The 13,703-nt window shown below is 42.4% G+C and overlaps 1 protein-coding gene across 1 annotated transcript in view; it reads right to left on the bottom strand.

Moving 5' to 3' along the window:
* Positions 1-13,703, bottom strand: part of HSPA4 (heat shock protein family A (Hsp70) member 4) — a 39,294-nt gene that overhangs the window by 8,610 nt on the left and 16,981 nt on the right. The window contains exons 8-13 of the mRNA XM_084637725.1: positions 13,159-13,235; positions 12,651-12,802; positions 11,342-11,448; positions 10,795-10,928; positions 10,024-10,205; positions 3-92 (exon numbers count right to left, since the gene is read on the bottom strand). Coding sequence (XP_084493851.1) covers positions 3-92; positions 10,024-10,205; positions 10,795-10,928; positions 11,342-11,448; positions 12,651-12,802; positions 13,159-13,235 — 742 coding nt within the window. The remainder of the gene's footprint in view (positions 1-2; positions 93-10,023; positions 10,206-10,794; positions 10,929-11,341; positions 11,449-12,650; positions 12,803-13,158; positions 13,236-13,703) is intronic.

The following is a 13,703-nucleotide window of genomic DNA, read 5'->3' as shown; positions in this document are numbered from 1 at the left end:
ACCTCCATTTCTTCAGACTCTGCTTTACTGTCAGCTTGTACTGGCTGCTGCTCTTCATTCTTTTGTTGCTCTTCCTGGTCGACTTGCATCTTCTGAAATTAGAAGAAAACACTTAAAAGTAGAGCTAAATCTCAAATACTTGTTTAATATGACTCAGTGTATAACCAATTTAAATTTCTGGACTGGTTACTGTACTTGTAGAGTTAGTACTCTTCAGGTCCTGCAGTGAAGATTTAACTCCATAAAAATCTAGATTTAGTTCAAGTGAAACTAGAAACTGTAACAGGGTTAATTAAGCCTTTGCACTTAACCTTTATTGATAAACATTTGTCATACTGAGATTTCTAATACATATTAGCACAATTGTTTTGTACTTGTTTTTAAAAACAATAGTTACTTACCCTACAGTAACGGCGATTCTTCAAGACGTGCTGTCCACACAAATGCCACTCTCCATACACATGCAGATGAGATTGGATTATTTTGGCCAAGAGTGACCATTGAGGCCTGGTCTCCCCTCGAACCCCCCCACTCAAGGGTTTAAAGGGCAGGAGGCCCAACTGTCTTAGTTCCTTCACCAATACTGACTCCCCTAGGAATAGGATTCTGTCGTCAAGGGGAAGGAGGGAAGATTGTGGAATCTCTGATAACACATCTCTTAAGAACTACAATTACTGTTAGTAAATAACTGTTCTTTCTTCAAGCCACTGTCCACACAGATTCCACTCTTGGTGACTATTACAGTTGTCTAATTGCTAGGAGGTGGCTTAAGCTGCATATAGCTTATCAAGGTTCCTTCCCCACTCCAAACTCTAGGGTACAAATGTGGGGACCTGCATGAAAGACCTGCTAAGCTTATTTATCATCATCATCATCTTAGGTTAAAAACTTCCCCAAGGTACAAACTTTACCTTGTCCTTGAACCCTATGCTGCCACCACCAAGCGTGTTAAACAAAGAACAGGGAAAGAGCCCACTTGGAGACGTCTTCCCCCAAAATAACCCCCCCATCCCCCAAGCCCTACACCCCCTTTCCTGGGGAAGGCTTGATAATAATCACAGCTTATTTTACCAGCCATTTAACAAAAGAAAATCGAACGCATTGTCTAGCTAGATTACTTAGCTAACAGTTGTAAGGCTGCATTCCTGATCTGTTCCCGGCAAAAGCATCACACAGACAGACGAACCCTTTGTTTCTCCCCCCTCCCGATTTGAAAGTATCTTGTCTCCTCATTGGTCATTTTGGTCCGGTGCCAGCAAGGTTATCTTAGCTTCTTAACCCTTTACCAGTGAAAAGGTTTTGCCTCTGGCCAGGAGGGATTTTATAGCACTGTATATAGAAAGGTGGTTACCCTACCCTTTATTTTTATGACATGCCCCCCAAATCACAGATAGGGTGAAAACACTGACTGATTTCTTCCTGGAGCTCTAGGAGAAAACAGAGTTAATAAGACACATACACCTCTAAATATACTACCAACTGTATGAAGACTAACAATATTTTCCAGATCTCAAGGACGATTTTAACCAGTTGATTCTAGGAAACTTTCACAGGAGAGTGCATCAGCCATGCTGTTAGAAGCTCCTGAAATGTGTTGTATGTCAAAATCAAAATCTTAGAGAGCTAAACTCCACCGAAGAAGTTTTTTGTCATTTCCCTTGGTGGTATGAAGCCACTGTAGTGCAGCATGGTCGGTTTGCAGGTGGAAACGCCGTCCCCAAACGTACGGGCGTAGCTTTTCCAGAGCGTAGACGATGGCGTAACATTCCTTTTCACTGATTGACCAGTGGCTTTCCCTTTCAGACAGCTTCTTGCTGAAAACACAACAGGATGGAACTCTTGATTGGTCCTTCCTGCATTAAGACTGCTCCCACACCATGCTCAGACGCATCTGTGGTTACTAGGAATGGTTTGTCAAAGTCTGGGGCCTTTAGCACAGGGTCAGTCATGAGTGTCGCTTTAAGCTAGTTAAAGGCCTTCCAACACTCTTCAGTCAACTGAACTGCATTTGGCTGTTTCTTTTTGGTTAGGTCTGCCAGTAGGGTGGCAATTTGGCTGTATTGCGGTACAAATCGCCTGTAATATCCAGCCAAGCCTAAGAAGGAGTGGACCTGTTTCTTTGACTTTGGGACAGGCCACTTTCGGATAGCATCCACTTGGCCTGTAGGGGGTTGACAGTTCCTTGACCCACCTTGTGTCCAAGGTAAGTCACTCTGTTTAGGCCTATTTAACACTTCTTAGCCTTAACAGTTAGTCCTGCCTCCCTTATGCGTTCAAAAGACTTTTTGTAGATGTTCCAGGTGTTCTGCCCAGGAATCCGAAAATATGGCCACATCGTCAAGGTAGGCGACTGCATATTCTCCCAATCCCGCTAGGAGACCATCTACAAGTCTTTGGAAGGTGGCGGGTGCGTTCCGCAGCCCAAAAGGGAGCACATTAAATTCATACAGCCTGACATGTGTGATGAAGGCTGACCTTTCCTTGGCGGATTCATCTAGCGGTACCTGCCAGTACCCCTTGGTTAAGTCCAAGGTAGAGATGAACTGGGCCCGTCCCAGGTTCTCCAATAGTTCATATGTGTGTGGCAGTGGATAGTTGTCTGGGCGAGTTACAGCATTTAGCTTACGTTTTTCCATGGACTGCCGTATCTCCCCATCTGGTTTGGGAACTAGAACCACTGGAGATGCCCATGCACTGCCAGAGGGGCGGATTACACCCATCTGTAGCATATCCTGGATCTCCCGTTCTATAGCAGTTGTAGCTTGAGGAGACCCCTGGTAAGGTTGGACTTTAATTGGGTGAGCATTACCTGTGTCAATGGAGTGGTATGCCTGTTCAGTCAGTCCTGGGGTGGCTGTGAACGTCGGCGCGTAGCTAGTGCACAGCTCCTTGATCTGCTGTCGCTGCATACGCCCAAGGGTCATGGAGAGGTTCACCTGTTCCACGCCACCACCACTTTTCCCTTCGTAGTAGACACCTTCAGGCCACTGTCATCTCCTCCCTGGGCTGTAAACTGACAAACCTTTAATTCTCTGGATCAATTAGAAGAGGTGAGAAGTGGTGGGTTGCTCCGTGCTGCCGTCCAAGCTTTCTGGAGGCTTTCACCTGCTTCCTGTTCAGTCTGGAACTGTTCCCTTGATGCTGGAGATATCAGTTCCTCATTGGATTGTGGACCTAGGCTTGGCCCCTCTGGAAGCGATGCAGGTGATGGGGCTGTTTCCGTTGATGGTGAACTATACTGGGGTTCAGGCTCCAGCTGAGCCTCTTATGGAGGGTTATCTGCTGCTGCCAGTCCAGGTTTGGTGTGGCCCTCTGATGTTGGGGTTGCAAGTACTGGATTTAGTGCTGGCAATGGTTCTGGTTGTTCTGCTTGTTCCGGTTCCAGACAGAGCCAGTCTCAGGTCTCTGACTGGATCCACGACTGCCGTTCCAGATGTTGGCATGGGGTCTGGTCCCATCACCTCTGACTGGGTCCCGGTAGAAGTTTTCGGAACCGAGCTAGGTGTGACAGCTTGCTTAGCCTGGCTGCGGGTGACCATTCCCACCCACTTGGCTAGCTTCACATGATTGGCCAAGTCTTCCCCCAATAGCATGGGGATGGGATAATCATCATAGGCTGCAAGAGTCCACATGCCGGACCAGCCCTTGTACTGGGCTGGCAACTTGGCTGTAGGCAAGTCAAAAGAGTTTGACTTGAAAGGTTGAATAGTCACTTGGACCTCTGGGTTGATTAAATTGGGGTCCACTAAGGAAGCATGGATAGCCAAAACTTGTGCTCCGGCGTCCCTCCATGCAGTAACCTTCTTCCCGCTCACACTCACACAGTTTCCCTCCGCTCTCAGGGTATCTGGGAGGTATCTGGGCCAGAGGACCTCTACAGTTCATTACACTGGAATCACACATCTGTTGGGATTCTTGGGGCAGTTGGCCTTTACATGCCCCGGCTCGTTACATTTAAAACACTGTCCAGCTGACGGGTCATTGGGGTGAGGCGGGTTGCTGGAGAACGGTGTGGCGGGACGATAAGGTGTCTGGAGTGCTCCTTGGGGTGTAGCTGGGGCCTTGGGCTGCCCCCAGTAGTAGGGTGTGGTCTGAGGTTGTCCCTTCTGGTATCCGCTCCAACTGTGACCAGGGTTGTTTCTCTCTCCTCCCTCCACCCATTTTGTTCTGGTTTGCCCCGCCTCTCTGGCGGTCTGGGACTGCTTGTATTGATCAGCATAAGCAGCAAGACTTTCTGCTGAGTCCATTTTCTTATCCCATAAACACTGTTTTATATCCTCCCTTGGACATATTCAGGAATTGTTCCTGAGTCATCAAATCACACATTCCTTCAAAGCTAGTTACCCCACTTCCTTTGACCCATTTATCTAACAGATCCTTCATCTGGTTTATATAAGCCACATTACTTAGTCCAGGTCCTCTCTTAAGGGCTCTAAATTTTACTCTGCAAGTTTCAGGTGTAACTTGAAATTGCTTTAAAACCAAATCCTTGAATTTATTATAGTCAGAAGCCTCATCAATAGGCATCTTATTGAATATGTTCAGAGCTCTTCCAGTCAATTTTGCAACCAATGTGGCCATCTTGTGAGCTTCAGGAATTTTATGGAGTGTGCAGTCTCTCAAAGGCGAGAAAATATTCAGCAATATCACTAGATTCATCATACTGTGGACATAGTCGCTCCCATTTGGGGAAGGATTGTTAGGGTTATCTGGTATATTCTGCTGAGCCTTTGCCTTCTCCATCTCCTGTGCATGCTTCCTCTTTTTCCTTCTCCTCCAGTTCTTTTTCCCCTTGCCTCCACAGCTCACCTGGAGGCAGCCTCGTGGGCTTTTTCTGCCTCTTATGCTGCATCCACGCTGGTTAACTCCAGTTTGTGCTATGCCTTGGTTTCCGTCATCCTAGCATCTCTGTTTTTAACTAACTTTACACCCAAGAGTTAGAAAGAAAACCACAAAACAAAAACAAAACACCCCAGCTTGTAAAATTGTGCTGTAACGTGATACCTACGTTCTCCGATAGCTATTCTCAGCCTACAGAAAAATCCTTTATTAAAAAAAAAAACAAGAAAAACTAATACCCCTTTCTCCAGGCAAATAGACAGAAAACCCTCTAGCTGCTCTCAGCTTAAAAGAAAAAAAACGTCCTCAGGTCTGTAAAAAACTTGTGAATTTCCCTGCAGGAGGTTAACTACCCTGCCTTTAGGTAGAGAAAACTCCAGCTCAAAAAAGAAAAATCCCTTTGTAAAAAAAACCAAAACACTTATGTCTCCAGGCAAAGACAATCTACAGCTGCAATTCTCTTTTACAAAACCGTTTAAAATCCTGCTGTGCTTCTGGTTCAAAATGATCTAAAAAAAAATCTCAAAATGATCCCACCGCTCTGCCACCATGTCAAGGTTCCTTCCCCACTCCGAACTCTAGGGTACAGATGTGGGGACCTGCATGAGAGACCCGCTAAGCTTATTTTTACCATCTTAGGTTAAAAACTTCCCCAAGGTACAAACTTTGCCTTGTCCTTGAACCCTATGCTGCCACCACCAAGCGTGTTAAACAAAGAACAGGGAAAGAGCCCACTTGGAGACGTCTTCCCCCAAAATATCCACGCCCCTCTTTCCTCCCCCCCAGCCCTACACCCCCTTTCCTGGGGAAGGCTGGATAAAAATCCTCACCATTTTGTACAGGTGAGCACAGACCCAAACCCTTGGATCTTAAGAACAAGGAAAATCAATCAGGTTCTTAAAATAAGAATTTTAATGGAAGAAAAGGTAAAAGAATCACCTCTGTAAAATCAGGATAGTAAATAACTTACAGGGTAATCAGATTCAAAACAGAGAATCCCTCTAGGCAAAACCTTAAGTTACAAAAAGACAAAAACAGGAATATACATTCCATTCAGCACATCATCTTTTACCAGCCATTAAACAAGAGGAAATCTAACGCATTTCTAGCTAGATTACTTACTAAGTAACAGTTGTAAGGCTGCATTCCTGATCTGTTCCCGGCAAAAGCATCACAGAGACGAACCCTTTGTTTCCCCCCTCTCCCAATTTGAAAGTATCTTGTCTCCTCATTGGTCATTTTGGTCAGGTGCCAACTAGGTTATCTTAGCTTCTTAACCCTTTACTGGTGAAAGGGTTTTGCCTCTGGCCAGGAGGGATTTTATAGCACTGTATACAAAGAGGTGGTTACCCTTTCTTTATTTTTATGATATAGCTGCTCTACAAATTTGCTACAGGAATGTTCCTCAGCCATATGCTGCTTGAGTTCTAGTGGAATGAGCTCTAATATGGCTAAGTAGTTCTTGGCTAACTGATATCTCCTTATACTTGGAGACGCACTAGGACAACGGTTCTCAAACTGTGGGCCAGGGTCCCCAAAGTGGGTCACAGCCCCATTTTAATGGGGTCACCAGAGCTGGCTTAGATTTGCTGGGACCTGGGACCAAAGCCCTAGGGCTTCAGCCCTGGGCATCAGGCCTCAGGTTACAGGCCTCCTGCTAGGGCTCAGGCTTCAGTCTCCTCTCCTGGGGTTGCATAGTAATTTGTATTGTCCAAAGGGGGCCGTGGTGCAATGAAGTTTGAGAATCCCTGCATTATCCCTATCCCCTGCATTAGGATAACCTCCATGAGGACAGAGAATATAGCATAAACTACAAATAGTCAGCATGTTCCTGGATGATTTTTCAGTGCTCTTACTACATTAAGCATGTGACTGACGCCTACATTCTTCTGGGGGTTAAGTGAGGTTTAGGAACAAAAAACTAGAAATTGTTTATATGGAACTCTAAGACAATCTTTAGTAAAAACTAGGGTTGAGGTCTAAGAGTAATCCTGTCCTTATGAAATACTGTCTATTGAAGATTCAAGTCTCCCCTGCTCTCCTAGCTCATACAATGGCTACAAAAAGACAGCCTCCATTGAGAGATGGTACAGGGAACAGGTTGCTAAAGGTTCAAAGAAGGCACTATAAACTAAAACTATATTAAAGTCCAAAGAAGGAATGACTCCCAAACTAGGGGGAAAACAAGCAGGAGGCCCTTCAGGTCTCTTGCTGCTGTAGGATGGGGAAAATCCAGTGTGGCCCTGGATCCGGGGGCATTGTCCAGATATTGTTGCTAAAAGGACCCTTATGGAAGGGACAGAAAATCCAGATTGTTTACTAGCCCTGAAACAGTCCAGTATCACTGAGATTTGGACTTCAGCACCAACTTTCTCCCTTATTACCAAATAGAAAACCTCTCATTTAGCTTTGTAAGTCAGCCTGGTTATGGATTTCTTGCTTTGGAGCACAACATTGTTAACAGCCTCTTTCAGTGGATGTACCAAGGCTATCAGGGACAATGATGCTGGTTCAAGTGCAGGACCTGGCAGTTGTTCTGGAAGAGTATCAGTAAAAGCAGCTAAGGTTTTTGGGGAGCTACACTGAAAGATTCGTCAGATCTTAATACTAGAACTGCCTGACCTATGCTGGGTCTTTCAGTCCTGTGCCCTGCATCCTTGGTTTTCTCATGGGGATTGGTCGAAAGTTATACATCAAACCCAGTATTCAAGGGATGAGAAAGGCATCTGTTAGGAATCCTGAGCTTGCACACCCACCGGAATAGAATCTCTGACACTTGTTCTGATCTGTTGTAAATGGGTCTACTTTTGGAAATCCCCATTTGCAAAAGAGGCTCTATATACCTGAGTCGAATAGATACCTCAAATCATAGAAAAGCCTATTAAGCTGATTTGCCAAGGTGTTCTGAAGGCCAGGAAGGTGCAGAGCCACTGCTGTAATTTGGTTCAGAATGCACAGATTCCACAGATGTATGGTTTCCTGACAGAGTATGGACGATCTTGCTCCCTCATGCCTGTTGATGTGCATTGCTGTGATTCTGTCTATCCCCAGTTGTACCATTAAAAAGAGGCAGGAACCCTTTTCATGACGAACTGATGGCCCTGAGCTCTCGGACATTTATGTGGAGAAGAGCTTCCCGAGGGCCTTGAATTTGAAGGTCATCTAAATAAGTGGATGCATCCATCAGAGCCTTGGGTAGGAAAGTGTAGAGGATTTTCTGTTGCATACTTGAAAAGTGTCTTTCCACCGTTTAATTTGGAGAGGACTTCTGGTGGTACCACGACCCTGTTCTTCTGGTGTCTCTTGGTAGGATGTACAGATTTCAATCACCCTTTCATGGAGCATAGGTGAAGTCTGGCATGCTGTGTGACATAATTGCATGAGACCTTAAAACTTTTACAAGTTTTATGCAAGGGGTGAGAACAAAACATTTCTCTTGGTCCTGTTAGGGTCTTGACATTTGCATCAAACCTACTACCTCATGGAAGCCCCAGACTGTAGGGTGGCAGGAGGAAGTGGCAGAGGACAGTAACTAGGGGAATTTGTTTCTTCCTCACCAGCTATAAGGATCTCTGTAGCTGACAAAAACTGGACAGAAGAGCACCATCTAAAAAGATGATTTATCATGTCTGCTTCCTCTTTGAGGTCAGGAAATAAGAGTCCTAAAAAGCCCAGTCATCCCTGAATCATTTAGGGAGCTGAAGGCTTCTTCTGTCCTGCCACTAGCCTGGTGTATCAGTGCCTCCAACACCTGGTCGTTTGGCAGGCACCTCAGTTTCTTGAGGAGAACTGACTATGGTCCCGGGTCCACCAATAAGTAACTTGACATTATATGAAGTTTCAGTGCAGAGATGGGACGTAATCAGCACTGAGGTGGAAAGTACTGGGGCTACTGTGAGTGACCCTCAGTGCCCAGGCTTTGAGTACCAAGGCACCAGGTGCTCGGGTCAGTGCCAAGGGATCAGTACCAATGGCAGTGTGGTCTGCTGATTTGGAGGGTAGTGTGTGTGTTGCCTTGGAAGTCAGAACCATCCTACGGTACTCCCAATATACTGAACTTGTCTAGAGGTGCTTACAGTCTACATGGACAGACAGCAAAACACTCACTCTTATGTACAAGTGCCAAGCACACTGTTGTATGCAGTGTTGTCGTGGTCATGTCAGTCCAAGGATATTAAGAGAGAAAAGGTGGGTGAGGTAACATCTTTTATTGGACCAACCTCCCCTATATGCCAACCTCTTCATGGGCCACCTTGAAGAAGAATTTCTGGACAAGTGCATCAAGAATCCAGTGATATACACGATACATCAATTATATTTTCATAACAGAAAAATGTCCAACAAAAGATTACCTCACCCACCACCTTGTCTCTAAGCACACTGTTGGCATTTACCAAATACATGTTTACATTTTGCCCTTCTTTCATTTTCAATTATTCTCAGACACTGTGTCTGAGAGACACAAACTGCAGGAAAACATTTAAATCAAAACAAAAAAAAGCTCGGGGAAAAAAAAAAAAAAAACAAAAACAAAAACCTTGGAAGTTTCACAGAGAATAATATATATAACAAAAACATTTACAAAACAAGTTTTGCCTGCAAGCTACCAAATACTGTTCCTTAAACTAAAGATATTAGTTTTGTCTGTTTGTTCACTAACTAACCTGTAACAGTATTGTTGTGCAAGACTGGTATTCCCAAAATACAGAACTATTAAGTAGGATATAAAGATACAGCCCTGTATTCTCTTCCCTATCTATTTAGCAACGTTCTTAAATCTACAGCTGCATCACCAACCCAGTCCTTCGTCATGGGCTTTCCCTAGGCAGAGACTGACAAACGTGTGGTGATTTTTGTGATGTACAGAAATTGGGAAATAACTATCCACTTATGAGTTGCCTATAATTTGGCCGTAGTTTCAGGAAAAGTCAAGGCTAATGCATTACATTTGCATGCTTCATCTAGACTATGATGCAAGTAACAATCTACACACTGTGTTCAAATCCATCTGATGCCTAAGCAGCAATGTGGGTGGAAAGGTATAACTGTTACTTGATCTGGTTTAGAGGGTTAATGCACTAGTCCTGGCGTTTTTCTGAAACTGAGACCAAATTATGAGCAATCAGTTTGTTCTCAGTTCCAAGTTCTTTCCTAGGTGACCTCCATAGCAATAAAATGGATTACCTCTTCCTCTTTTGCATGCTGGTCTGTTTCCATGGGCTCTTCATTCTCATCAGATTTGTGAACCTCTACTAAAGATGCACTGGAAACACTGAAAATACCATGGATGTTTACTCTAACTTTGACTTTCACTTTTGAACTGGATCCATCTGTTTGCGGCGTGACTTTTTGAACCAAAAATTGAGCTAAACATTCCAGGAGAGAGAAAAAAGGATATATTTACTCAAGATAAATAATCAAGTGTGAACATTTAGCAGATCTTGACTATTGCTGATAACAGACTGCAATTAAATCCAATTGTGGAAGTCATTTGCCAAAAATAACTGAACTAAATGATTTATTTTATTCAATTAGTCATAGTAACATTTACTGTGCTTTGCAATTTGTCCCTCATTTTCTGGATGCACTTAAAGTTTAGAAATGTGGCATTTGGAAAAATGGCTGTGGGTAGTTTTAGGAAACCTTTAGCTCTGCCCAAATACTAAACTATCTTTTTCCGTTGGCATATGTTTCTCCTCTAATTAATGTGGTTTGGGAGTTTAGAATTTTGTTCTCCACTCACATGGCTTTAAAACCCAATCTGAGTCATACAAAAACATGTAACCAAAAGATACTAATGTGCTAACACACCCTCAGTATCATAATTGTTAGAGTGGGATGGGAAAGTCCAACCTACAAGATCAAAAAGTTGATAACACTCCACGCACACACCCCAACTTTCTTTTCTAACTATATGGAGTTAGTTCTTATTTCTTCTTTCCCTTTGTTAAATACCTATAGCAGGATCTGGGTAAGGCAACTCCTTGGGAGTAGTATAGTAGGCCTCAAGAGTGAAAGGCTCCCTTCTGAAAAATGAGAGGACCTTGGAGAATGGAGCTGCATGATTCTTAGGGAAAACTTCACAGTTGCTGTGGAAGGAAGAGATATATGAAAGTAGGCAGCTGTTATAATATCTAGAAGGAAATATGCAACAAGACCTAGCAGAAGCACTAAAATGCCTCAAAGAGGTGGATACAGAGGCGACAACTTAAGTTTACTGCACAACATATGGCTTTACCTTGACCACCATTTTACCATAGACTCTCATTAGCAATGATACAAATTAAAGAATGTGTATATTTAAAAAGCTAAAGTATTTAACTAGACAAAAGCTAAAATGATTGCTTTTTACTGTTACCACCACAAGAGCAGTAATTGAAGTTTTGGCATTTAGGCTTTCAAAATTTTTACAATAAGTGAGTCAATCTGGTCTACTTTTCGGTAGCTTCCGTTTTGAGCCTTTTACGGGCATGCTAAAGATTTGGTAGTGTTAAATTCTTACCTTAACCCTTCCTCTGCTGGTGAATTCCATCTTAAAGAAATAGGGTATGGTACCAAATCTGTGATAGAAAATTCTCTCACTTTGAAAGCCGGGGACAAAATAGCACACTATAAGAAATAGCAGAAGAGTAAGTCCAATTGTACAGAATGAAAATACAAATAGCAGTAATACCAGACCTTTAGATTGTTTAATGACTATTACAAATATGTTAACTCCAAGTTAGACATCTAAATTTTTAAAATATCCTATTTGTTTTAATGGAGTCATGCGCTTTTGCTATAAACAACTTCAGGGACAGTCATGTTTTGTTTGTATTCATTTTAAGTGAATCAAATTTCTCCTCCAGTTGGTCACTCAAGATCATCTGGTGGCAAGTTTTCTGGTTCTGAATATTTTAATGGCTCCAATAAAATGTTTAGTGCTAACAAATGATGTAGGAGTCAAAAAACCCTAAATTAACAGGGATTTGTAAGGGGCATATCACCATGGTATTCAAGTGCCATACAACAATTAAAGTAAAGGCCCTTTCTCGAGAACAGCTAGAACTAGAAACAGATGTTTTACCCTTTACTAATGGCTGAAAAGAGAGTTGTCAAAAATGACAATTAGTGAGCACTTGAAACAATACATAGTATTTGCTTCAAGCTCATGTAATACGCAAGTTATTAGACCTTTAAACTTGTCTCTCTAGCAAAGACTCTAGCACTGCTCCAGGGTTGGATATAGCAAGCGTCACACCAATGTAGTTTTCATTTGCAAGAATTTAAGTCAAGCCATGTCATCTTATTCTTTACTTGAACTAGGTTTCACTTCTATAAAAAGATATGCAATACATTTAACTAAGCAACAATGCAATGTAATCTTGCTTTGCCTAATTTCATGATTACTCTTAATGTCAACCTGTTCTTAGTGTTAGTTCTACAGAAGAATTCAGCTATCTGCCAAGATACCAGTAAAAGTCTTGCAGTGGAAAAAATAATTTAATATTTTATGTATTTATATAGCATCTATTGTTTCCAGTCATAACTGGAACATATACCCAACTCTAGAGGATCATGCCAAGTTGTTAATTGTGCTGTCTGCCTCAGCCAGACATCTCAGTTGATCAGCCAACATAAACAGTCTATGCAGTGAGCCAATCTCACCCGTCCACTGCCCACTTCTTAATGTTCAATCAAATCACTTCTACAGCACATACGCACTTCAAAAGGTGAAATAAGTTTCACAATGCCTGATACTATAGCACAACATGCCCTCACTGACTGCAACAAAGAATAAGGAGACCCCTAGCATACAGGCAATTGTTTACCTGCAATGCACAGCCTCGTGTAACAGCCTCATCTGCATTCAAAGTTGTACTGACTTCTTTACCGAAAAATTTACTGATCCTCTCCTTTACAGCAGGGATTCTTGTAGTACCACCAACTATTTCTACTGCATAAATATCCTCCTTCTTTAACTCTAAAAAAAGTAGACATACATTAGCAACTTTGTGTTATGAAAATTCCTACACTAAATTAGCAGCATTTAGTGCCTCTTAAACAAGGAAGAAGGTATTGCACTTGATTACAATAAAATCTCTAGCCACCATTAAAAGTTTTGTACTCTCGGATATCAAAATATCCTATTTTACGCAGGGATTCTTTAAGGAAATTTTTATGCTACTTGTAACTGAACTGCTACATAAAATCAAGTGTGCAAAAAAATTTGAATTTAAGATTTGGCAAACATCTAAAGAAAGCTAAAACCATGGATATATTTTCCTCCTGTATGTATACCATTAAGCATTGTAGTCAAGAGAATGCATGTACACTTACTGGCTTGTTCCAGAACACTGCGAAGAGGTGGTTCTACTCTAGCTAAGAGACCATCACACATCTCTAAAAATTTGCCCCTGTTGAAAAAGCCATACGTCAAGTTAGACTCCCATGAACAAAAATTTAAATTGCAAAACGCAACTGTATGCAGCTGAAATGGAAAAAAGCAATTTTAAGTTTACGTAGTGTAAATTTTCTATTTCTCCATCCAGAATCCTAGAGTATTTTATAAAGTTTTGTGTTTCACTAAAGTGATTTTTTGTATAATAAAACAGAGCTGAATATTCCACAATACAAGTTTGTGTGATTTACAACAACCCTACACCCACGCCAAAAAGAAAACCCATCAAGAGTAAGATATTTTGGTATATACTTTTGGAGAGCGTCATGTACAAATGATACTTATTCTGCCATGATCCCTCCAACTCCAGCCACCTTTTATATTAGGCTAGTGCCCAGAGGCTGCTAACCAGGATTGCAATCCCACTCTGCTAGGTACAGTACTTTACACAGTCCCTGTCCTGAAGAATTTACATTACATCAAT

Source organism: Lepidochelys olivacea (assembly GCF_965140295.1).
Source record: "Lepidochelys olivacea isolate rLepOli2 genome assembly, chromosome: 8".
NCBI classification, from domain to species: Eukaryota; Metazoa; Chordata; order Testudines; family Cheloniidae; genus Lepidochelys; species Lepidochelys olivacea.
This window is presented reverse-complemented; position numbering and strand designations above follow the sequence as displayed.